General features: G+C 38.1%; 2 protein-coding genes across 3 annotated transcripts in view; both read left to right on the top strand.

Annotated features, from left to right (window-relative positions):
• The first annotated feature begins 520 nt into the window (after positions 1 to 520).
• On the top strand, positions 521 to 7,976 carry ndufv2 (NADH:ubiquinone oxidoreductase core subunit V2). The gene is made up of 8 exons (XM_031731044.2): positions 521 to 674; positions 2,504 to 2,557; positions 4,521 to 4,583; positions 5,004 to 5,120; positions 5,215 to 5,383; positions 5,807 to 5,916; positions 7,610 to 7,686; positions 7,779 to 7,976. The coding sequence occupies exons 1-8, from the start codon at positions 633 to 635 to the stop codon at positions 7,870 to 7,872; spliced, it is 726 nt and encodes a 241-aa protein (XP_031586904.1). The 5' UTR covers positions 521 to 632; the 3' UTR covers positions 7,873 to 7,976.
• Positions 7,977 to 9,722: 1,746 nt separating this feature from the next.
• The window catches only part of ankrd12 (ankyrin repeat domain 12), a 37,591-nt gene continuing 20,641 nt past the window's right edge, over positions 9,723 to 26,672 (top strand). For both annotated transcript variants that reach the window (XM_031731045.2, XM_039601907.1), the window contains exon 1: positions 9,723 to 9,912. The gene's annotated coding sequence lies outside the window, so the exon portion shown is untranslated. The remainder of the gene's footprint in view (positions 9,913 to 26,672) is intronic.

Genomic DNA, 26,672 nt, shown 5'->3' with positions numbered 1-26,672 from the left:
CTACAGTCTTTTTCATTCGTGCACATGTGTTCTATTCTGACTATAATTCATTTTCCCTGGAGTGCATACCTCCACTTCTCCAGGCTTTTCCCACCTGCTACCAACTCTCACTACATCAGAATATACGAAGACTCCTGACCTCTGTCTGTCAACCTGTTCATCACTACAGCAAACAAAAAGAGGCTCAGAGAGATCCCAAAGGTAATCCCACTAAATTTATAGCAGTATTTTTACTGCAGTATGTTGTCTTTTTAATGAGCACTTTTATTAAAGTAATATTAGATATTAGTTAAAAGTTTCTTGTGAAGCATTTTGTATAATTTTGTTTGACCGTTTTTACTGCGTCTTTATTTCTTGTACTCTGTTATTCTGTTATCATATTTTAAATGAAAATGTTCAATATATATTTGCATAATTTTGTTTTTTGAATGTAGAAGAAATTTTCGCAAACATTCAACGTTGATTGACTTTGAGCTCCAACTTGAATCTGGGATCGATTCAGCGCAGAGACGTACAGACGTCACGTCGTGCGTCAGACAGTATGAATCGAACCTGAGCGCGCTTGTGTTGATGTCGGCTACCGCTGTCCCGTTCATTTCCTAACGCACCGGGACCAAACTTCAAGCGACAAGATGTTTCTGTCTGCTGCTGTTCGCTCTGCAGTGTCGCAGGCGGTACGGTTGTGATTTTTTTTATGGTTCTGGGGAAAAGTTTGGGTGCAATTTTCGATAATTTGGAGAAAAAAATGCTATGACTCTTCACAAGGGCATGCAGTGGAGGCCGCTCAGCAAAATGACGTTGGGTAACACTAGCATGCTAGCTAAATTAGCTTTCTGCTGTCAAACTTTTAAAAGGCGATCGCTGGAAAAATGGGCAGCGAAAGGAAAACATACGCGTTAGAATGGGTTTTAGCAGGCTCGTTTACATGCAATTGGCTTTAACTTCACCCTATATAATTGCTTGCATGGCTACTGTAAATTCACAGTATGGCATAACACAGCAATATGAATCACCTCATATTAATCTAGCTGGAAACTTGGATCAGATAACACTGTTTGCGATTTACATAAAATAATGATTTACATAAAGTGGCTCTGCACAAGAATCGTGAAGTTGTTTTGTTTATAGTAACAGCTTGCGAAAGCTTTAGATCCGTTAAATATCAATTATACTGTGCAAAGTTTCTACTAGTAAAGTAGTAAAACTGCACATTTGTTACTGTACATGTACTTAAGCTATCCAAAGTAAAAGTATTCACTATGCAGAATGTCACATTTCACAGTCATACACATTACATCGTACTATCAGATCATAAATATTGATTATATAAGTATAATCAATCCAACATTGCAATTGGGGCTCATTTTAATTGTTTTGTGTACAGCTCTGCAGCTTAAACTTTAATGATAAGACATAATTTGTTACAAGATGTGTATTTAATATTATGGTGATGTAGAATTATTCGCAGATTAAGATTTCAAGAAAATTCAGTAGTATAAACGTAGTACAGCAAGTAATTTCTAAATATAGTGGACTAGAAGTAGAAATCTATAGATTTGGGGTTATTTAGTTTTCGTAACTTCTTTCGGACCAGTGGGAAATGTTAAAATATACACTAAGAGGTTTATTTTACACAACTTTACCCACCTTTACACTATTGTGTCATACTTTATGTAAATATGATTTTCCAATAAGCATTTTAGTGGCATTTTACACTTCATAGCTTTAGAGGAAGTTTTCTCAAAATATTTTTTTTCTCATACTAGAAAACAAAAATCTTAACTTTAGGCTCAAACCTTCCATTTTATTGCCGTCTGTATTTTAAAGATTTATTAATAGTATAGTTCTGTACAAATCAAGGCAGGTGCAGCAGTCACTTAACCTTTTACATTGAGCCAGTCAGTCAACAATTACCTACAGTCTTTAGTCTTGCAGTCTTTGGATCATTGATGTGAGATTAATATTTTATTATGTCTAAGTGCATCAGTTCTGTTTAAAATATGACTTGAATGAGTTTAATCTACAGACAAATAAGACGTTTAGAAAACTAACAGATGATCTTAAATCACAATGTTAATTTGACATCTGCAGTTTCACTGCTTCCAGTTCCTGGTTCACTTCAAACTTTTTTACTCGAACACCTGTATTAATTTACCAAGGACACACATATAATTTGAAAATGAAATTAAAATAAAATAGAAATTAAGTTAACGTTTACTTCAATATTATCCTAGTTTTACATAAAAACCTCATGTTTTTGGTTGCACCACCTGATGTTTTGGGTTTTAGTTATCGCTGAACTAACACAACTTCAACTTAGGTCTTAAAGAATGAACTCCTGCAAGTCATGAATTGGATTCATTATTTTTAACATATGCTGTGCACTCAAAAGTATTGCATGTAAGTGACATGTTTGCTGCAAGAAATGTTGGCATTTGAGATCAGTTTGAATTTAGTTCCATGACATCACTAGGTATTTTACCTGTTTTCTTCTGTTTTGCAGGCCAGGAGTCTGCATCAGTCTGCTGTACGTGCTGGAGCTGGTGGCATTTTTGTGGTGAGTGGCACTTTCTGTTCCTCAGTGCACAAAATGTGTAGAAGGTGACAGACAAAAACAGAGAGTACATGCGGATGCTGTACAGGGTTTTTTTTATACTTTGTGTGAGCTCATCATGGTAGGTTACTACAGATCAGCAGCTCATGGAAAATTTTGTAAATTACAGCAACAATTTGTAGTCATTTCTAATATTATCTATATTACTACTAAGTTTAATTGTTACTGTTCATTTTTCAACTCAGTCAGTCTAGCTGTTACTATGTCACACTAACATTGTTTTTTTAGAGTTACACTGGGGCAGAAGTTCACTTACTTCTGCAATGTTTGTCTATTATTGAAAAATGAATTATTCATGTAAATACATTTTAGAAGGGTTAAGAAAAAGATTTGCCGATGGGCTTCATAAAACAGGATTAAACAGCAACACCATATCAGCTTTCTTTACTTGGTGTATGCATAAACAAGTTTTCACAAGCATGGACTTTAATCATGAAACTTTTAGAAACTGTATTTGTCCTAGCCTTGTCTTATTTCAAAAGTGTATTCTGTCTTAGTGAGTGCTGCTCCAAAACCGGGGTTACACAGGTCACGGGAGATGTGGGAGTCCGATTTGCATGTAACAATTGAGGAATAATGCCAGAAATGTTTAAATGTAACCATATCAGATACAGACTGACCCATTACAACATTCTCCATCAAACTTACATTACGCCACAAAAATTAAATAAATATAAACCAGTTTCCTCTTTGAGGAGCGTTTGTGTTTTTGCACAAAGGTAAAGGCATTCTGGCATGAATTTTCCAACATTATGTCAAAGGTTTTAGAGCTACTCTTTCCATTAGATCCTCAAATATGATTATTAGGGGATTTTAAAGGTTGGTACCCAATTACGAAAAAAGCCAACAGAAGTTCCTGGAACTGGCTCTATGTGTTGTTAGAAAGTGCATAACTATTATGTGGAAGTCTGACTTCCAACTACCTATTTTTAGATGGATCTCAGAGATATATACAGTAGATGTGTCCCACTTAAAAAGATCACCTACACTCTCAGAAACAACTATAATACCTTTGTTAAGATTTGGCAGCTATACCTGGCCTATATGAACACTATACCAGCTCCGTTATTAGACTGATAGAATTAAATGCAAAGGTTTTTAGAACTTATAAACCTACTGTCATCAGTGTCAAGTATTGTCCTTATGCTGTATTTTTGTTATCCTCATCTGTTTGGGTGGGTTTGGAGTTGTGTCTTGTCCATGCTTCACTAACTTGAACATTTCGCAAAAAAAAAAAAAAAAAAGGCTCAGCCATTAATTGAAGACACAGCTCTGCAGTATGTTTGTGCAGGATTGATCCCAGTGGTATCTGTTTTCCGAAAGACCTTAATTTATCCAGGGAGGAGCCATTACAGCCACACAAAAACATCTTGTGAAAGTTTCATGCAGTGGAAACTCTCCTTGGTTCCATAGTCCCCCGGTAGTAACGTTGTTTTTAACCTGTGCTTGATTTTAAAAAAAAAATGGTTATGACACTCTTCTTTAATTAATGCATTGGTTGGCTGCTTTAAATTAAAAAACAAAACACAAAAACATTAAATTTCTTCCCCCCTCAATTTCTTTATTGCACAAAGGAGCCTTGCTGCTCACAAGGGGGCAGTGTGTGCAGAAGCAGAAATAATAGTTGTCTGTGTTGAGTCTGTTCTCTCGCTGGGTAGCAGCACCTGTTTCCCTCTGGGCTTACATGATGAACTGTTAATATTTTATCAGATACTGTTTGCAGCTCACAGATCTGTTACTCACGCATGAAAGTGGTAGCTGTTGAGGAAAAATTCAGCCTCAGTAGAAGCTTCACAAGATTTAATACATACACAGATAATTATATACCGAAGACGATTATATGTGTGTGTGTGTCTGTTATAAATAAAGTTTAATCTACTTTAATGTTATCCTTATTCTTTTTTAGCACAGAGATACTCCTGACAACAACCCTGACACACCTTTTGAGTTCACTGAGGAGAACAAAAAGGTGAGCCTCGCATCTGTGTTGAACAGTATTTTTTTAAGGATGCACTGATGTGGTTTTCATTACCAGTAATAGCAGATAATTGCGGGTATTGATTTTGTGTTATTGTACAAAAGCTGGAATTTCTTTTCAGAAATACCCAAGTTGATTGGCTAGCTTTATTTTGTAACTAATTTAGTAGTTATTTAATTGCCTCTTCACCTTACTACACCAGACACAATGTATTTTCCTGGTGTTTTTGTAGAAAAAAAGCTCAACGATAGATGGCCTACCTACTACTGTACTGTACACTACAATTATAGTATCATTTAATTCATGTACATGAATTATATCAGGACTATTTCACTGTATAAATTGGCCTTATTGTTAAAATAAAAATGGGAAATACAGTCATGGAAAAATATCTTTTTCTGTTCACTGTAGAGGATTGAGGCGATCACTTCAATGTACCCAGAAGGACACAAGCAAGCAGCCACCATCCCCGTGTTGGATTTGGCCCAAAGGCAACATGGATGGCTCCCTATTTCTGCCATGAACAAGGCACAGTCATATTTTTAGTGTTTTCCAGCAGAGTGATGCTCGTCAAGCTTTTCTGATGATAACGAACACATTTTATATAAATTTTGTATTTCAGGTTGCAGAGGTGCTGGAAATCCCTCCAATGAGAGTATATGAGGTAGCAACGTTCTATACGATGTTCCTACGTAAGCCTGTGGGAAAATACTTCATTCAGGTCTGCACGACAACACCCTGCATGCTCTGCAACTCAGACAGCATCGTGGAGGCCATCCAAAACAAACTCGGTAAGAGTGATTTTCCATTTTATGCTGAGAAACCAATGAAGAGATGAAAACAGATGAAAACAAACTTTTTTTTATTGTATATGTTTGAGATAAACAGAGACTGAGAACAAATGTATAAATATACAGTTGCCAGTGGTATTCAAACAATATCAAGCTGTAGCATCAAACAAGATTGAAATCAAGCAAGGAAACTGTCAACACACTTGAGCCAACGTTACATTTAATAGAGGACAACGTTTGTAATTTAAGTCAACCAGAGTGAAGTTTTACTCTTCTTTTTAACTCACATATGTGGCTAACAGCTGTGGCACGTCAGGCTTTAATGCTTGAGTTAAAAATATTTGTTGTTTTAGTAAGACAATCTGTAGAGTGTCAGATGAGACTAGCTGAATATAAAGCGTCTCTCCATTTGGTTCTCCACAGGTATCAAAGTTGGGGAGACTACTCCAGACAAGATGTTCACTGTAATAGAAGTGGAATGCCTGGGTGCCTGTGTAAATGCTCCAATGGTTCAGATCAACGACAACTATTATGTGAGTGCTCGAGTCCTCTGTGCAGATGGCTTCCATACTGAACGTTTTAACTAAATTAACTAAATTAGATTAAAGCTCAAACGAGTTTCACAAAGAATGTGTACAGAGAATTTAGTCCTCAGCACCGTTTCTGGAGTGTTCCTCTCATGTGGAAAACAGTGCAGGTGTGACACAGCCTGCAACATGGAAGACTCCAAAGGAAATTAACAGCGGGGAGAAAAAAATAGAGAAATAATCAGCTATAACACGAGTGTTGTCTTATTCATTATATTAGTTTGGAAAAATATCAACTTCTAGAACCAAGTGTGATCTGAAAAGTTTTCTTTTTGGATTCTTTTGCGGTTAAGCACGTGAAAATAATTCTACCATGGGAAATTTAGTTATTGCAAGCCGAGCTTAAGTGAATTACCCAGTTAAAGATGACTGTGAAGGAGGAATCCTCCGCAACACCTCAGCTTGCTGAGATATCATTATTAGCAAGAAAAGGCACGATGTGTTAATACCAAGAGTACCTTGTGCTGAGGTTGGCATTTTTTATGTGAATGATTAACACTCAAGCAATGCACACAGCCTTTGGAGATTAGATTAATTCAGTCATCAATTACACATTTAGTTTTACTCAGGATGACACAGTTTGCAAATAAGAGCTTGAACATGTGTCGGGTTGTTCAGGGGCTTCTAAATATGAAGGTAGAAGCAGCTTTGGAGCAGGACAGAGGCAGTATTAATTAAGCCTACCACCCGATTCAGTCTTTGTACATACGAACATTGTGAGGTTTGAAAAAATGCCATAATGGTTTTGGGCAAGTCTATATCATTCATTTTTAACACTATGGTTCAGCTCTGCAATAACGTAAAGTAACTGTACTTTAAATAAAATAAAATAATTCATTTTAAAAAAGCACTATTTGACACTTGTATCCTCTTTAGCACGACTTGAAAAAAAGCTAAATCTGTCAGAGCTGGTTTGAATTTACTGACAGTTAAAGTCAGTTATTATTGGCTATAGTTATTAATGGCCATAAAAAATAATTGATTGGAAAACTGGGGATGCACTGATCATGAAACTCTGGCCCGATACTGATGTTTAAAATAAGCCAAAGATGGTATATGCACTTTTTTTCCCCCTGTTTATCGTTTTTCTGTTGTTGTTTACTTCCTCTTCTTGGTTTCCTCATGCAGCCAAACCAAAAAAAAATCTTCAGTACGAAAATACTTGCCTGTTTTAAAGTTGATTAGCTTTCTGTTATGCTGTATACTTTAAAACTGATATGATACAACAGATCCATATCAGCCACGGATGCCTATAAATATCACTGCAAATGTCAGTATTCTCATTTTAGTGAACAAGGCTGATATTGGCTCATATTGGTACATTCATAGATCTTACTATTGATAAATTGGTGCAGCCCTGCATGTCCTAAAGATCAATAATAAGATATTTTGAAAGTTGGGAAAAGTTGCTGTTGGGTGAAATACAGTCACTGACTGACATCTCACATTGATGTAGTATTTATCTATTTATTGAATTTAGAATAAATCATCATAATTTCCTATTAATTACAAAGATAGTATTTAAAGTATTCCCCTGTCTTTAGAATATAATAGATCTTCTTACAGATTGAAGGATGTGAAAATCAAAAATGGATCATCAGATAACCAAAAGCTAAGCTGCTCTCATCTCTTATTGTAGGAGGACCTTACACCAAAGGATATTGAGGATATTATTGATGAGCTTAAGGCAGGCAGAGTCCCTCCACCAGGACCCAGGTACGTGCAAAATTTGCATATTAGATTCTTATATAGTTTTAAAGTCATATGTGAACTGATTGTAGATGAAGACATTTGTTCTTTTTCTATAGGAGCAGCCGATTCTCCTGTGAGCCTGCAGGCGGACTGACTTCCCTGACAGAGCCTCCTAAAGGACCAGGATTCGGTGTAAGATCGGACCTGTAGACATTTCTGGGCCACTATCTGCTTGCTACAAAGGCAAGCTGTCAGTGAAACTGTTATGGTTAAGTCAAATATATTGTGTAAATAAACTGTTCCTGTACATGTTCTCAAGGTGTCTGTGTCTCACTTACATGGATTCCAACAAGGAAAACAAAACTGGAAACATGAAATGCAGGATTTATAGTAGTTGTTATATTTCTAGATACTTATATGCAAAACTGGCTAAAGGACTGGAATAGTAAAGCTTAATACGTCAATGTAGGCCTAAAGCTAAATATATTTTGTGCATATTGTGATACTACATAAATACTTTGATGTGGAAGTTATGTGACAGTTTCCACCTTCATCGCCACTTCAGTGATGGCCACCTATGGCAAGCTTATGAAGGGTTTTTACTTAGGTATGAATCACATCCTTTGTACACCCAAATTAATTCAAATATGACATCTCAAAATGACAGCATAGCACATGCACAATAAGATACATATTCCTACCATGTATGCCCCTATGGAAAAATCGTGATTAAAAGCTCACAGCACAAGCTACAGCTGTTAGATGTTTGAAATACTACACATGATAAAACAAAAAGTATAAAGCCTTTTTAATTAACATTAGCTCTACCAAATTCATTTTTGTTCCTTCGTATTTTGTTCTGAATTTTACTAGATGTAAATATATTTTAGTGGACCAATTTAAAGATGTCTTTCAATTACTGTGGATCAGTGACATTTAAATTGTTTATTCATAAAGAAAACCTTTGGTAAACAGTAAATACCACCAGATATCATGCTGCTACGCATGGTGTAACAAATTATGATTAAATTGTAAAGTTATTTTACTACATGTTACCTCTATTTAGTTCATTTCAAATGTGGTTTATTAACATTTTTTTCATTATATTTGGTTCCGGACATACATTTAAGACATTAATAGAGACTAGCTGATGGTTCTGACAGGAATAATATATAAAAAAATATTTCATCTGGTACATCTCCAATTAAAATACTCAAAACTAGACTGTGGGTAGTATCATTGTGACTGCCTTTATTAACAAAAGAACCACATATTGACCTTAAGATTCCGCCTGCTTTAATACCATTAAAGTTGATTCATTCAAGACATTACATGATAAACACAACCCCCTTAGCCTTGAACAACACCCCGCTTCCTACAACTGCTTCTGTCATTTCATTTTCATCCCATCCCATCCGGAGGCCGTTTTCATGTCTAGCCGGTACCCCTCCCCCACTTTCCTCGTACCAATACGCTTCAACCCAGCTCTTCTCTGCAACATATAACATGATGCACGGTGACGCATGCGCAATGCATGCAACATGATGCAAATGTCACTGCGCAACCAATTCTAAGCTGGCTCATACACTGAATTGGCGGGCTAATAGGTCGACTTAACCAGATCGGCTAATTACTGAAACTGCGGCCTAAAGTCCGCAGCCATGCTCACGAAAAGTAAGGAAAACACCATTCCTGTGTTAACCTCAGCCGTGATCTTCGAGAAAGTTCCCACTGACCGCAGCACAGCAGCGGAAAAGATGACGTCAAGTGCCCATTCCTGTTCTCTCTCTCCCTCTCTCTCCCTCCTTTCAGTTCAAATACACACACTCAAAAGCCACTTTGAGGTGCTACACACGCCGCTAACTTACAACATGTCTCAGCAAAAAGCGTATTCTTAAAATTAAAGATGCGAATTTACTCACGGCTTCGGTTAAATGAAAGTTAAACCGTTTGACACATACCCATCTACAGTCTATCCAGCAGACGCAGACCTTATAAGCTCGGTGGTGCTCTGGTGGTCACATGATTTCTCCCTGCCAATGAGAATGACGCTTGCATGTTTTGCTAGGTTTTTCTCCGAGAGGACGAGCGACGAACGGCTTGGATGTTTTCAAAAGCAGCGATGAACGTCACACAGCCGTAGGCTACGGTTAACGTCCAGTATTTAGGAAATTAACTGTTAATATTGCGCAATAGTCACATATAGCGGAACCTGAATGAGTCGGTGGGAACGTGTAACCCCTTTTAAAGGTAAGCGCAAAACGAGGTTTCTTGTTTGACTGCCTCGGATCAGGATGGGTAAAAAATCCTAGCAATCTGGCTAAGTTGTACTGCAAGCTGGCTAACGTTAAGCTAACTTGACGTAAACTGCGTGCGAAAATGGGAATGTTATGTGTTTGCGTGGGCTTGGTATAGTTGTGTGCCACGTGCGTTACACACATTGAGGACTTATTCTACGCTAACTGAAATTTCCACCCCAGTAACTGCCTTTAGTAGCTCGGTGCTTTCAAAGCGAGGATACAGAGCGCTGATAGGAAAATGTCGGGGCGAAGCAGAGCGAGCTGGGTTAGCTTCAGCCAGCCAGACAGCCAACGAGGCTGTGTAGGGCTGGGAACAAGCTCGCTAGCTAGCTTAGATTAAGCGCTGGGGAGGGGGATCGTGAGGGCAGTGAAGGAGCTGCAGTGGGCTTTTGTCTCGGGCTGTGCTGTGCTCCCTATGTTGACTGTTGCTGTTTAATCGCGAAACGTGAACTTGAATTTGCCTTGTCCTGGCCAAGCACTAGCATTAGACAACATATTTACAAGCAAGACGAATTTCACCGCAAGATTAATCAACTAACACCACAGCTCGTGTTTATTATCTATGTCCAAGTTGCGAATTTTAGCGCTCAACAACATTACTTTTTGATTATTGAAAGCACGAGCGGCGTTAACGTTGGTGGGTGGTGGTGTCTGCAATGATCGAGCCAACGCCACTTCGTTTATTTACAATCAGCGTAGTTTGGCGGGACAATAGCAGTCAATGTGCTGTAAAATGTGGTTATGATTTGTAAATTCTCTCAAGGAACTAGCATAGCTTTGAAAAATCCGGAGCGTGCGCCTCCCAGGCAGTGACTGTGACATCTTGGGGGGTGTGTTGCCTGATACAAAAGCTGCCTGTCTTTACATGGCTGTCTGTGCAGCAACCGGTCTGAATCAACCAAAACGTCAACCTGAAATTGAGCATACGTTAAGTTAAAGAGTTTTATTGGATTGCAGCATTTCTAAACTGTTAAATGAAGCTTTAAATTTTTTTTAGAATCAGTCCGAAATTGGTCCTAGTGGCAGTATTTTTAAGTGCCATCTGTCTCATACAATATACTGTGTATTCGTCTTATACTATTATGTTGAATGCAGGATATAGACAGTGTAATGGTAATATTGTAATAGTGTTTAATTAATCTGTTCTTCATACAGTTCAAAAAAACAACACTATTAAATGTAAAATATATTTTTATGTCTTTGTTAAGGAAGAGCACATGTAAATACAGTTAACTGGTCCTTTTAAAATAATTGCTTCATTTTCAATTTTGCAAGAAATGTTCATTTTGGGATCATGAAGAAGAATGCTATTTAGAGTTGCACCACAATTCAAACATGAAAACATTCCATGATCAGTGATTAACTAATCAAGCAGCTGCTTAAAGGTTGCATCAAAAATAAAACCATAAGAAACCAACCATCAGAAACACATACTCTTATTGTCTGTTTTTGGGGGCTTATTTTAATTTTGGAGACATGAATACTGCTAGTGTTCTAGAAACTTCCATTTAGAAATTGACATACTAAAATAAAACATTATTTTTTATAATTCAACTGTTGTGCTGACAATTGATTGTAGCATCAGCTTGTGTCTGTGGCCTTTTAGATAACCAAATCTTACAGGAATGCAAGAAAATACTCTTAAAACAGGGTGGTCAGTTTTTCAAAGTGCCACGGAAGTCACACAGTTGTGTGTCATTTCAGTTAAAGTTATATTTAGTAATTTCACTCTTTAGCGGACCTTAAACCAGGAACTGATTAATTAAACTGAATGTGTTAAGATTATAGAAGGTTGTATAACAACAAGCATACTTCCAGTTCGCCATGACACATCATAATTGACCATACTACTCTAAGGAACAGCACTTAAATACCTTAAATGATGAGTCCTCAATGATGAGTAAATTCTTGTGCAATTGTAATTAAAATTCCTTTAGAATTAATCTTGTTAAATCATTTTTTTAAACTTCTTAACCTCAGCTGCAATTTAGATAAATCACAAGGACCATGTATATACATTAATACATTACATTAATACATTAATAATGTATTAAGGAGCAAGTTAGGATGTAGTAATACATGATATTTTTTCATATTCATGTTTTGTTAAATGTAGTCCACTGTTTATCTGCTATTCCTTTATATACATTTTTATATAGACAGAACCGTAAATAAAAATGTTATTCATAGAGTTAAATTGGCAGTCGCTGATTTTTATCAATAGAGCATATCACTCTCATATTAGGGAACATGATTCTTCAGGCGTTAAAGTGCTGTCTTTTCCCTTGATTGATGGTCACTGCTGTTTTGGACTCAATTGTACGTGGTGGGATTAGTAGGCTTTTCGTTAGTGTGCTTGTGTAACCTCAAACTTTTGTTTTTTAAATACTCTTTTACTTTCTGTAATGAGTTTGTACTAACATCTCTCTCACTGGCAACTGAGTATCATGTGATGATGATTTGCCTGAGGATGAATGAGAGCTCCCACGGCACTAAAGGTTACGACAATACGAGTAGGACACATAATTGACACTGCAGTATATTACCAAGCTCTTTCTTGCAGTGCGTCATGGGTGCCTTTTTTGTGGTGCCATTGAAGAGAGGATGCTTCTTTTTGTTTGAAAGGGTTTTCTTTGTTCACTTCAGTCTTCTGGTAGTTTAGTAACTGACACTGATGAAGCAAATTAAATGATGGTGTCCAATAATAAATGTCAGTTTTAAGTCACAAAAAGGCACTGCCCTGGCTTTTATTTATCGTTTTGTTCATTGCAAACAGCATTTATTTAGTTGTGTTACTTAATTGGTGATTTTTAAAAACACATAACCTCAGTGTAACGGTGTGATTCTCTACAAAAGATTAGGTTTTTTGGGGCATATAGGTTTAAGGGTATATTAGGGCTCTCCAGTTAATCAAAATTTACATTCAATCTAATGATTTAAAATGAGATTAAACAATTAAGAGAATCCCTTCTTTTATCACATTTGTGCACTCATTTGCCCTGTGTTATAAATCCATGGCACCTTTTCCTTTGCTGCGTGTGTATCAGATTCATACTCCTCTGTTAAAGCTAAGATAGAACCTAATGTGCACATCGCCATCGACGCAGTCAGCACAAGCACTGGCGTATGCTACATCCTAAGCTCTACATAAATTCCCAGCAGAAGTATAAAGTCAGTGTTGTGTCCTTCTCTTAACCTCCAGACGTACTCCTTGACATGCTGTACCAGATTTAGATCATCTTTTGGTCAGCACTAATATTAAAACAATTTTAGTTGTCTGAAAACACTTTGGTTTTAACAAGTACATAAAGGAGAATTAAATTTGAAAAAAGCTACTTTCATCTGCTCCCTTATTCACGAGGAATGGCTACAGTGGGTAACTCCAGATGTTGGATTTGGAAGAAATTTTTTTTGTACTGGTTGCCCTTCATGACACAACCCCACAGGGATTTGTGTTTGTTCACAGCACTGAACCGGGGATCTCAGGCTTCTTAGGTGAATGTGTAAATCACTACTCTGGAGCCACTGGAAAGGAGCATCAAATGCCATTTCCAGTTTTTTTTACTGGCAGTCTGTGCTCGGTGCTTTTGTTTGTGATCTCAATGTGAATTGCCATAATTGAGCAGACCTGGGGTATGGGCTCCATGGACTGGACTTGTTGTGCTGCATCAGAGGATAGATTGTATAGGGATCCGGAGAGTTTGTAGGTCAAATCAATACCTTGAACTCCTCACTTTTTTTTGTTTGTTTGTTGTTTTACTTATCATGCTCTTCCAGAGAATATTTGTGGTGTGGTGGGATACATTGTCCTGCTGTTGGCTGCTACTGGAGGTGTTGTGTTACTAATCAGCAATTTCAAAAACAAAAAGTTGCTTGTTTGTTTGACTTTTCACCTCAAGATTTTAAATGAATCAGTCCCAAGTGAAATTAAAGATAGGATTAGGGTTTGGTATGTTCTAGTGTTAACCTTTGTGCATAGTGTAACAATGGTCGGGTGGGTGGTAGGTGTCAGGATGATTGTTTTTAAAAAAACAAAACAAAACATTTATATAAAGGTTTCCAGAAAACATTTCATCATTGACCTGTTAGTGGTTTTGATGTTGGGGTATTAAAATAATTAAATTCTTCGAAATAGCTGCCCAAACAAGTACTTAGGAGTAATAAAAGACTTGAATGACACAAAAACAACACAAAAGGACAAGAGAAAAGCTGTGTAAATACTACTATCCCCTTCAAAGTTTCAGCATGTCACACTCAAACTCATCAAGACATACTCCAATGTCATGTTTGTTTTGTTGATATGTCTGCATTGCTGCAGCACCAGTTCACGTTCTTCTGTTTCTGCCTGGCTACCTTTGCTATTGGTGTGTAAGACAGCTCAACTATAGCAAAAATCATATTCGTGATTGTTTTGATCCATACTGTAATCTTAAATTAATGTAAATTAACTTGAACATTTTTCAACTTAGTCTTTTTTTGTGGGTTTCATTGACCTTTAGATATAATTTAAAATGGAAAAACAAACACCTGGAAAATGTGAGGGAGGTAGGGAAAGGTAGGCTTTGTACATTAAAAACATGAATGGTTGCATGTCCAGCCCAGTGGGTGTGTTTTTTGTTTGTTTGTTTGTTTGTTTGTTTTTTGATAGTAAAGTCCCTCTTCAGCCTAATCTGTGAAGTCTATGGTTGCATTGGGGGGTGAAAAGAGCCCCAGGCTGATGAGGACTCACATGTCTTGAGAGGCCTCCAAGTTGGCTATGGGGTGAACAGCAGAATCTCAAAGCAAATGGTCAAATGTTACAGTTCGCCAAAAGTGGACTAGGGGAGATCTGGAGACAAAGGCAATCATTGATTGAAGGATCATTGATCCTTCCACAGGTTGATCTTCAGAAACGTAGCGAGTTTTACTTTCCTGAGATAGATATTGTCTACCAAAGGCTCCATTTTGGTTCATGGTCCACTAAACAGTAAGTTAGTTTGAGTTTTTAGGGAAGGACTAAAGCAATTCCTCCCCAAATTCCCAACAAGCTGAATTTACATTGTTGTCAAACTGCAAGGTAAATAGGCACCTTTCTGCCATTAGATAGCAGGCCCATTATTCCAAAACGCGTTGAAATTATTATGACATTAATGCACTTTGTCTGCAGTTGCCAGTCTGTCCATCCTTTCCAGTTTGGCTGTTCAGAAAGACAAAGCTCTAACTTCTGTCATGATCACACTGCACCAACCCTACTGATTATAACTACATTGACAGTCCTATTACAGTGTATATACTCACAGGCATATGACTAACTTTACTTTTAAACATCTGCTTTTGATTTTGATAATAAGCTGGCTGACACCTTCATCGAATTTCTATGCCTACCACATGTATGGGGTGAAGAGCCAGTGGGCAGATATCGGTTGACATGTAACTCGATGATGATCAGTTTCACAAGCTAGCTGGCAAATCTTTTTTTTTTTTTTTTTTTTTTAAATTTAAAATTAAACCATTTTCCACAAGAGAATATCACCTGTTGTTCTCTGAGAGTATTTTTGTTAGAACTGGCATTAGATATGTTATTTTCCTCTTTCTCATTGATTGGATCTTGTTTTTGTTGGTCTTCCAATGCTTTTGCTTTCATTTTCACTCATCCTTCTTTCCTTCAGACACTAAATTAGCTTTTATTGCTCGTCTACAAATCCCTTACAGAGTTTGTCTCATAGCGTAGTCAATTACAGGTGGGACTTTGCCTTAAAGGAGAGGTATGTTAAACAGCTATTCAGTTGTGACTCAACTGTCACAACTGTGTATCGATCCATATTTCTATGTGATATGACTTCCTGTAACGATGAAGTGAGTTTGATCTGCAGAAAAACTGTTATTTAAGAGTAATGTTGTTAAGCAAGTTAAAAATATTTATGTTTAGACAGAGCATTTTGTTTTTGTATTTAACATTGTAGCTTTATGTCATATACTAATAAAGTGATCATCTGAATAATTGCTTCTTGCGGTCCCACTGTGGTTGTGACATTAATTACAGAGCAGTTTTGGTCAGTTTGATATATTTTCTCTGGCTGTCTTGGCAATATTTAATGCCAGCATTTATCTTCTGATCATGCTCGCATGCATAGTGACGGGTCTGGATTCTCAAAAATCTGATTTTCCTCTTATTTCTGCCAGATCATGGAAATCAGATGGTGCAAAAGAATCTGCAGTCACATCAGTTTTACACGTGCCGTCCAGGCAGATCGTCATAAGAGGCACAGACAGAAACGTGCTGAGAGCCATGCAGACGATTGTAAAGAAATGCAGCCCAGTACACAGTTAATACTGAACTGAAAGTCCAGCTACGTCAAATTTTCAGATTTCTTAGATTGTTATTAGACTTCTTCCAATATTTTCTTCCTTAATAATGCAAGCACAAAGAGGACTTGCTCTAAAAATAACTGGAAAACCTTAGCATGACATCTATAGTATAAAGCCTTTCCAGACAGACTATAAGCTTCTTAGAGAATAGGGTATTGACTAAGGTGCTGTAATGCCTGAGCAATTATGTAAGGGCATACGTTATTCCCTCTTTACAGTGCACTTCTTTAGAAAATTTGTTTGCATTACTGTTGTTCATTTGGACTATTTTTCATACAGTGGAAAGTACATAATATTTATTTCCAGTTTTTATTGTTTTTTTGTCTCCAGTATTATACAATATTTTGTCTTTGTAATTTGTTTTATTCCTTAACACAATGTCTAACTTGCCATATCAAATGTTTTGTGCGTTATGCATTTTTTGGGTGAGAAGTAATTTAAGAAAGGGGAAAAATAAGAGGCGGCAGATTAAAAGAGTAACATTCACATTGAGGTGGAGGTGGAGGGTTCTAAATGCAGATCAGTGCAATGGAAAATGTCTTAAGCTATTTAGAAGACATTCTCTTAGAGAACGAGAGAGAAAGGCATTAACCCTTCACAGGTTTAGGGTTAAGCCTAGACACAAAGTGATGTCTTAGATTTTATTTATTGTTATTTTGGTCCCCTGATTGCAAAATTCTGAGGGAACAAAAGCCAAAAATCTCTTGTCTTCAAAGCATATTGAGAGAGATTTGGCCTAAGGTTTGAGGTACTAGTCACTGATGACTTGGACATCACTGAGTAAAGAAAAATAATGATTTCATATGAGCTTAAACTTACTAAATGTATTGGTTCCTTTCATGTGAAACATAAGCAGTCTGTTTGAGACCTAAACATGTGCCTTTTGTGCTCAAGTCCTTCACATTGAGAGTTTTAGCTTGGCTATCTTTGGTATTTTGGGCCTATATGTTGTCTGTTAGGTCTGATCTTTGCCATATTACAGCATTTTACAGCAACAAAGAGCAAGAATGACTTGTGGTTGTAATAAAGCTGTTTTACTTTACTAACATTCTGATTGGAGTTCCTCTTTTTTTGTTTTGAGTGCTCACAGCAGGGCCATATCTTCAGGGAAATCCCCCCTCAAACAGTCAGTTTTTTTGTTTTTTACTCTTCACTCTTCAGCAAAGTGAACACCACTGCCCACTGAGTATTGATAAATTGCCATTATTCGTCATTGAGGCTACTGTGGCTGCGCCATTTAAGCTTTGTGATGGTGAAGATTGGTCAGCTTAGAAGATGGAGTGAAATTTAAAAAGGTTACAATAAATGTGACGGGAAAAGCTCCAAGCACAATAAGCCAAAGAAATCATCTGTTTCCTCTATTTGAGGCAGCTTAAAATTCTGCTCTGTGTCACTTTCACTTCAACTTGTCGACTACACTTATTGGGTTGCAGTTCAAAAGGGAGCACGAAAGCAAGCAGTGGTCATGATGTGATGTGCCTCGAGCTAGACCAGAACCTGCAGTTGGCTCCATCAGCCGAGTATCTGCGTCTTCAAGAGGCCTAGCAAGCGTGCGTTTGTGCATGTGTCTGTGAAGAGGGTGGCGCCTCCTGATTTCACAACATGTGCTGGCCCTTGCCAGCAGCTGAATGTGTGCAAAGTGTTGTTTTTGTTTGGTACGTTGAGCACAGTATCTTTGTGTGTAACGGCTTGATAATCTATTGTACGCTTTTAAAGGCCGACAGTTCGAGAGCCTGTGACCTTCCTGTGTGACTGTGAATGCACCTCATGCGCACAGGAAGGAAGGAACAGACTGGGTTGCAATATTACAATGCTGTAGGTTTTGTAAATTATTAAAGAGCTCTTGAAGTTTTATTTTATGAATGAGCAGTGAGAGAGATATCTGTCTGTTGCTAGTTTATTGTGAGGAAAGACAATTTGACAGTGGGTGTGTTCTTTGCATTCTTCATGGACTGCTTTCACTTCACTGATGCCAAAGAAAGCAGTCATATCCTGTTTACTCTGGCTCTGTTTTGTGACCATGCTTTCGGAGGGCTGAGGACCCTCCTGCTGTAAAATAGGTTAATGAGATTTTCATTCATGGGACAATTTCAGTGGATTCCTTTTGGTTGTAGAATAAATCGTGTCACTGAGCTCTTTTTGAGTGGAGAAATGTGATCAGATTGTGTTAATCATTGGCAGTACTCTGCATGCTGCTTTATGCTATCCATGAGTGTGCTAGTTTTCATTTTAAATGGGTTTGAAGCTAAGGTGAAAACGGGCTACAATTTAGATCCCTTAGGGTTATTATACAGGAAGTAACCTGTCATATTCTCCACTGTATGTTTACATAAAAGTTAGGGTTGCTTTTGATGATGGGTTTTATGTCTTACTAGCTGTTTAAAATATTTGAAGCAACAGACCTGGCAACATAGCAATGTTTGCTTGTTATTTTATTTATTTTTTTGTAGGGAAGTTAAGTGAAATGGTAAATGGACTGGTTCTTGTATAGCACGTTTCTACTCTACCACACTCAAAGCGCTTTATACAACTTGCCTCATTCACCCATTCATAAAAGCGCTATTGTCTATGCTTTTTCTACATAAGTGCTTTCTATCTAACATTCACACACATTTATACTCCAGTGGATGCACTGGAGAGCAACTTGGGTTTATTATATTACGCAAGAATATTCGGCATGCACACTGGAGCAGCCAAGGATCGAACCACAAACCTTCCAATAAGTAGATGACTGCTCTACCTCCTGAGCTACAGCCAGCCCATTAAAATTAAAGTTGTTTTTTTTTAATTAAAGTTAATTGCACATGTAGTAATAAGGAAATACATTTTTATGTGGCAGAACTCCTACATTAATCAGTTTCATTTTGTTTTTTTTAGACACAATTGGAAACAAACATTTATTGATTAAATAACCTGAAAACAAAGTAAAGCATGTGTTCAACATGCTTGTTTAAAGTATAATCAACTGGGGCCTTTTTCATGCACAAAACAGTTTAGAGCAGTTCAGATATGTTTAGAATTAACCTGCTGAAATTGGACACAGTTTCTGTGTCCAATTTCATGTTTCTTCATGTTTCTGCATATGATTACAGTAAAGATTAAACAAACTTGGAAAGGGCTGACTTATATACACTAATGAACCACAACATGAAAAATGTAGGCTCCTCTTCTGCCACCCAAACAGACATGGGAACTTTGGCAGACTCCGAAGGACACTCCCAAAGATTTCCTTCTTTTGACCTGCATGCAGCCACCAACTGCTCCAACAAGATTGTGTAATACAGCGCAGACTGCAAACAGAAACCAGAAATCTTGCTGTACAAAAAACCTTTTACCTTGTCTACAGGTTCTGCATGTTGAAGGTACCTGTTAAGATAAGTTCTTACACATTCTGGGGTGGTTCAGTTAAGGTGGGAGTACGATCCAAGTCTGAGTTTTCCCTCAGCAGGTTTTGCAGTTTGGTGGGGCACGTTGTCCTGACAGGGAGGCCTTTTGGTACTGCTCCCAGCTGTCTACAACAGCATTAAAATGGTGGAAAATGTTAACATCAGACGCTCAGTATGGCAGTGCATTGGTACGCACAGCTTGAAATGTTGCGGATATCAACTTTCATCAGGTGATAGTTCATAAATATGTGGAATGACATGCACTGTGGGTTATGCATATTTATTTATTTTTTGTTCATACTGTAGTCCGGCTATAAAGGACTACAGCTACAGATTAGCCCGTGCTGTACAGAAGACAGAAGTAATAATAAACAGAGAACTTCTTCACATTGAAGTGAAACAGAGTGTTAAAAACAGTCGAAGTAGCATCCCCCCCATTTCTTTTCTTTCTTTTGTTCTTCTTTTTTTTTTTAAGTTTTGAATTGCCAGTGTCCATCTAACGCTAACTTTACAGCCCATAGCAAAGCATCGTTGCCACCAAGCTATACGCTGTCACCTTTTTGGAGACCTGCACAAAGGTGCGTCAACATAGGCTTTGTGTTTGATTTTACAGTAACAGCAGTGTAAAAGGACGATACAGTACTTTAAATTCCCCATAACACACACGTGAATGCCCGGACCTAAGGTTTCAATGCAGAACATTACATTGAACCAAGGTAATCCATGTTATTTACCTCACCTCTTTGTGGTTTTAATGGTGTGGCTGTGGTGTATTATGGTCCATGGATTTATGTAGTGTTCCAGTATTGACCACTTCATCAAAACACTCAAGCACAGTAATATGAAATCGCGCAGGAGCACTGAGTGCACTGTAATGGACAAATCTAACCAACTGTCCTAAACGCTGTAAAACCTCATGTAATTGTTAAGCTAATTGATGTATTTTAGTACCAAGGTCATCCACTTTCAGTGTAAAGTGACCGAGGGAAGGTGAATGGTTAACTCCTTTCAATGAATATCTAATGTTTCTGAGTTTGTGTCCTTTAGCTCCACACAGCCTCAGTCTTTAAAGGAAACACTTTAGAATACAAATTGGTATTAAAAAAAACCATTAATATGCTGCATCTCTTGTGGGTCTGATTGTAAAAAATATACCAGCTCTGAAAATGGTTGCTGTGTCTGCGTTGTTGATTCAAGGCATCTTGTGTCTTCTTAAGCATTAAGACTATAGTGTTGAAATAAGGAGAGGTTTAAATATTTTACTCAACTAGGCCTTCAGACAATTAACTGATTAACGTCCAGCTATTCAAGAGCAATTTTGGTATTTCATTGTTGACTCAAGAGGTTTAAATCAAAGGTAAAAGGTTGGTGTGCTATGTAATCTGTAGATTCCTCGCAGCATGAAGTTGAAGTTGCTTTTTCAACCTCTCCACACACACTGGTCTCATCTAAGCTTACTCTGGCACTGCAAAGCTGTGGTTTTGGCACCGCGCAGGCAGCCATGTGTCAGGCCTGTGATCGGATCGACAGCTCATCGAGCTTAATAGGATGTGACAGGTGTAGATGGAGTCGTATCTTGAATGTCATAATGAAAACTGACACAATATTTCCCTCAGTTTATTTTTCAGACTGTGGCCAGCTAGTTGCTCATATGGAACTGAGTGGATAGGATTCCTTGTGGTTGTGACACCTTGTTAGCTGCAGATGTGTTTTGTTTCATAGTCATGTAGGTAATGTCTTTGCCACCAGGGGCTTTAAATCATTGCCTACAACTTCTCTGAAAGGAAAAGGAGGGCGTTCTGTTTTAAAGTAAGCGAACATGTTGCAACAGTAATGAGGCTTTTTTAAAGAATTCATTTATTTTTTAACATGTATTAAAAAGGAGGTTTGTCGGTTAATAGTTTGTGTTAGCAACATGGGATGCATTCCTGTTGGATATTTAGCTCACTGTTATTAATGGCAAGTCTGATAATTTGCTAATTCAGAGTCAGGTTTTCATACTTTTTGTTTTCTAATTCTCCATCCATACTGTGGATATCGATATTTCCTCGAGCAGCAACAGCTCTCCAGTGTTTGATTGAGTCAAGTGAGCTTGGCCATGTGGTGGAAATGAGAACAAGACCTACGCCTGGATCCTAACCTTTGGTCTAATCCCTCCCACATTCCCTCCCCCCTCCTTTTAACCCGTAATCAGCAGTAAAGGCTTCATTGTTCTTGTCCTCTGCTTGGGTATCTGATCATTAACCTACATTCGGAGCAGTGGCGGTAGGCTTCTTAAGGCTGTCAGACTCTCTCAAACCGGTTTAGTGGGCATTTTTCATCATTCCGGGTTAGAGCCTTATTCTCCTGCCAGTGAAGTTGACTCTATTTACATCCTCTCATGTACAAACACGTTATTTGACGAGGCTTTTATTTGTGTGCAAGCCATGTCCTGAGCCTCGCCCTTGTAGATTTAGATGAATTATTATTTATTTTTATTTTTTTAATGGAAGCTTTAAGTGAAGGATAACACCGAAATTGTTCAGCACTCTGTCTTGCATAATAAAGCTCAAAAAACTATTTCTGGTCTTTAAATGAATTTATTATGTCTTTCATAGTATTGTTTTGGCAAAAGAATTTGGTATTATAATAGTATTTGACATTAGCAAAGTAAATGCTGTATCTAATGGAGATGGAATGTGAAATGTACATATTTGTACAACAGAAACCTTTTTTGGTTGTTGTAAGTGACTAAATAAACCTATAAAAGTTACTGTCGTACTACCAAAAAGCTATTAACTTCAGTGTAGATTTGGCAGCAGCTGACTGGTACAGGTTTGAACAGCTACTTAATATTAATATCCACCCATGTTTTTCCCATGCCAGAGAGTTTAAACCAGTGCTCTCCGCCTCTTTCCAGCAATGTGCCCGTCTTATTTATGAAAGCCAAAAACTACTGGAACGAAGGCCAGACGCTCTGGTTGGAGGCAGCGTGTTTCGCCTGTCTGGGGTTAGGGTAGTGAGAGGTGAACGGCCTCCTCGAGGCATCCAGTGTCTCTTTTGCTGTTTGTCGAAATGCGCCTTCAGTTAAGATGACCTGGTGATGGGAGGAAGAAAGCTGCACTTACATTGTGCTGGAAATGTTATGCTGCTTTGAATTTGGTGTATAGTTGAGTCAGGAGAATGACAAGAGAGTGACTTTAAGAGCCCAAAGATATGAAGGGCTTATACAACCTCTTTTTGGGACTCTGCATTTAAAAAAAAATAGACAGGTTGTGATTACATTTTAAAGTCTGTGGCTGCAGGTAATATTATTTCTTTTCATGAATTGACCTGTTGTCATGATAATGTGTCCAGAACCCAAATATGTTGTTTTTGCAATACGGCACAATATTTTTTTTAAAAACTGTGTTTTGTAAAAGAAGCTGTTTAAGATATTGATTAGACCTGTAATTAATTGCTATTATAGTAAATTAAGTAACTGATTGTTGCTGCTCCAGGCACCATGCTTACATGTTGTTGTTGTTGTTGTTGTCACAGCTGACAATTATAATTTACATCTGTTTATTCCCAGGGTTCCCCCCCGGAATAAAATTTTGAGCACCATTTTAAAAATATCAATTATACTGGGTATAATAGTAACCTAACAGCTCTTTATGCTTTTTAAATTGCTTGCTTACTTTGACCAGACACCACAAACCCTTAATTTGAATATATGGCCAGGCATTCATTACAGATACAAATGATAGACTCTTCCTGATATACTGCTGTTTCTTCTTTGTTTTTTGTTTGTTTGATTTTTTTTTTTTTTCTTTCATCTTTTGAAGGGACAGAAAATAGAAGAGCCTTTATACCTTATAGATTTTGTGTAAAGTATTTAAGGACATCTAATTCAGCTTATAATCCAAATATATATGTGAAAGATATCACTTTGCTGGGTATTGTTACCTCCCCTACCCCTCCAGTATCGGGCCTTTGCGGTTGGCTTTGTCCTGCTACTCATTAGGGAGTCGTTGTTGGAGGAGGAGGATGAAGGGAGCGAGTGAATGTGCAGCTGAGAGAGACCTCCCCCACCATTTAGCCTGATGGCGTGTAGGACCAAAACCACGTGACCAGCTGTTTACCGTTGCAGCAGGCGTCGAACGTCTACTTGAGCATGTCACAGTCTTCCCTACATCCTATTGTAGGAAAAGCTGAGTGAATCTTCTCTGGATTTGTAATCTTCGTGCTAATAATTAAGCAGTTTTTATTTCTACTGCAGTGTAACCCAGTGGTTTAGTCAGAGCTCACTTTTCATCAGGGGGTTTTTGGTGTGCGTGTGTGTGTGTGTGTGCCTGCAGTCGAAAGTACAGCCACATGGGAGAGCAGGGGAAAATCACATGTATGTTCCACATGGTGTGTGTGAGAGCTCACAGCAGGCAGTACTCTCGCAGCTGTAGTGGAGTAATGTTTCTGCTGCTGGTGGCGGCAGCGTACTCTGCTCTGCATGCTGTGTGTCAGGCTATGTGCTATTCTTAGCCCCTTTTCCCTCCCTGTCCCATCCTGCAGTCAGTGGATCAGGTTACCGTACTCCGTGTGCTCGTCATCCTTCCTGGCTACATCTCCACCATGTACTCTCCTCCATCCTCCCCCAGTGAACATACCCCAACACCCCCAGAGTCTTTTACCACAATCCCCCTCTCAGACTGCTGCACTCACGCAAGGACACGCACTAGCAGCCGCTCTGCTGTCAGAGCCGGCACACCCGAACACTACAGGGAAATGGTTGTTATTGTTGTTAGTCAGGAACCAGTGGAGTTAAAAATGCAGGAGCGCTAGGTTATAAATAAATGGAGACAGAGACCAGCAGTGCAGCAGTGCACTCGGCTTGGGATTTTGCTGTCTTTATTCATTCAGATTTAGAATTTACTTCTTTTGAAATCGCAAATATTGCAATGTCATAGGGAAAGAAGGATGGTTAGTAAATGGTTATATTTTGACCTCCAACCTTGCTAAGTACTGCTAAGTATTTATAACCGAGATTTTTAGCTGGTATTTCAACAGATTAATGAATATTGAAATATTGCAAAGTGGCTCATATGTTGTTTTTGCTCATCAGTGTTCTTTTCTGTTGAATTGTTAACCACAGTGATGGTGTTGAGACTGAGAAAACCAGCCAGTGATTTTTGTAATCACATCTCTCAACCTTTTCCCACTCGTTTTTTTTTGTTTTTTTGTTTTTTTTTATTAATGTTTATAAATGTAATTTTTTTTGGGGGGGGGGCAGTTTGATAAATCTGTTTTAGTGATATTAAGTGGGTTGGAAAATTTTTGCTAACACTGTTTGCCACAGTATGAGATCTCATGCCAATCTAATCTCCGCTTTAGTCTCAGTGAACTGTAACAGTCATCAAGGCGAGGTTTGATCTGGACTTGAAACAGCCTGAGGTTAATGGCAGAGCGTGCAGGGGCTTATGCAGCCCTGAGCTGCACATGAAACGCAGTAAATGCAAATGCCAAATTGGCGAGTGCCCAAATACCTCTGTAATTATAGTCACACCCTCCTCGCCTCCTCTCTGTGCCAGATTGGAGTCCTGTCAGCGTTTGTTTTCTGGTTTGGTCCTGGCCTGTCCGCACTGCTTTAATACCCCCAATACACCAGCCTCTTTACACCAACATGTTCACTGTGGGCAGCTCAATTCTGCCTTTCAGCTGCGTGAATGACAATGCTGCTGCTTGCTGGCTATCTGCTGACTAATGACCTCTCACTGGCCTCGGTTGTGCAGTAGGTCCATGTGTTTGGAAAAAACTGTACCTGTCAACACCACAGTATCACACGGGATCAGCAAAGATCATAAAAGGTATCAGAAGAAACAAAATCTGGGATTCCTGAAAGAAATCTAGTTGCCTTATTAATGTCAAAACCAGCACGACTGGTTCCTCCCTGGAAAGGCGAATAGCATGTGTAACTGCTTCAATGTGCACTGCTTTCCAATAGAGACTATTATGAGTGCTGATGTTATGGAGAATCACGTAGTCAGATTATGATTAAACTGCACGATGAGAATCAAAGTTTAAAGCCTCAAAACAGCAAATTATTTCCTTTATACATTAAGTCAGTAAATAAATACAAAAAATCTGTATTAAAATTTCTTCTTTTTTTTTTAAATAAAGCATGTTGCAACTTCTTAAGAATGGTTAGACTGAGCAAAGTTTGGTGCTCTTGAAAAAACAAAAAAAGATTCTGTTGTATTTGTGGTGAAGAATCATTTGGGAAACGTATCGACTCTAACAAGACATAATATCCAGTACCTATGCATTACAACAATGCCATATTCAAATAATTCATGTCAACCTGAGAGTTGACAGTCGAATACATAAAAAATGTCAACCACAGAGCAGATTACAGCAACAGCAGTTTCCTCCTTAACGTGCGTCAGCGTTGTCACTTTGTTTACGACAGCCATGCCTTTTGCCTTGGAGTAGCTGATCAAACTTTCAGTTGTGGTTTTTTTTAAACATCCTGAAAATGGCCCCTCGTCAAGGTAATTACATGAAACGTGTCACTGCCAGAACATGCTTGTTGCTCAGCTTGCATCTGGATGGTGTCTAATTGAAGGCCTTTATATGTTCTGAACCATTCAAACCTGGTATGTTGGGCATCTACTGCTTGCACCGTAATGATTCTGTAGTGTGCCACAGACTGTGCTTCTTAATGCTAAAGCTTTTAAATTGAAAGAAACCACTTGCATTCACTTTTCTTCTATTTCAAAGGCGATATTTGCATCCTAGTCATCCCGGTCATCATGGTAAACCCCTCGCTAATCTTACTTGTAGTGCACATACGGTACTGTAGGGTAGTGTGTAGCTTAGTCTGACAGGATTATTGTTGTTCAGTTGCTGTGGTACACAGAGAACCATGACAGGATGGCTCTCTATGAAAATATAAACAGCAACTTTAGATTTACACTTGCTATTTATGTAAACGTGAGTTATGACACTTATTTTTTTAAGCTTA

Source organism: Oreochromis aureus, linkage group 18 (assembly GCF_013358895.1).
Source record: "Oreochromis aureus strain Israel breed Guangdong linkage group 18, ZZ_aureus, whole genome shotgun sequence".
In the NCBI taxonomy this organism is placed as follows: Eukaryota; Metazoa; Chordata; class Actinopteri; order Cichliformes; family Cichlidae; genus Oreochromis; species Oreochromis aureus.
Note: the sequence above shows the minus strand (reverse complement) of the source record. Positions and strands in the feature narration are given on the sequence as shown.

Coding starts and splice junctions, on each gene's coding strand:
- ndufv2 (XM_031731044.2), top strand. CDS start 633: ATGTTTCTGTCTGCTGCTGTTCGCTCTGCAGTGTCGCAGGCG. Junction 675..2,503: donor GCTCTGCAGTGTCGCAGGCG/GTACGGTTGTGA, acceptor TCTGTTTTGCAG/GCCAGGAGTCTGCATCAGTC. Junction 5,121..5,214: donor CTATTTCTGCCATGAACAAG/GCACAGTCATAT, acceptor TTTGTATTTCAG/GTTGCAGAGGTGCTGGAAAT.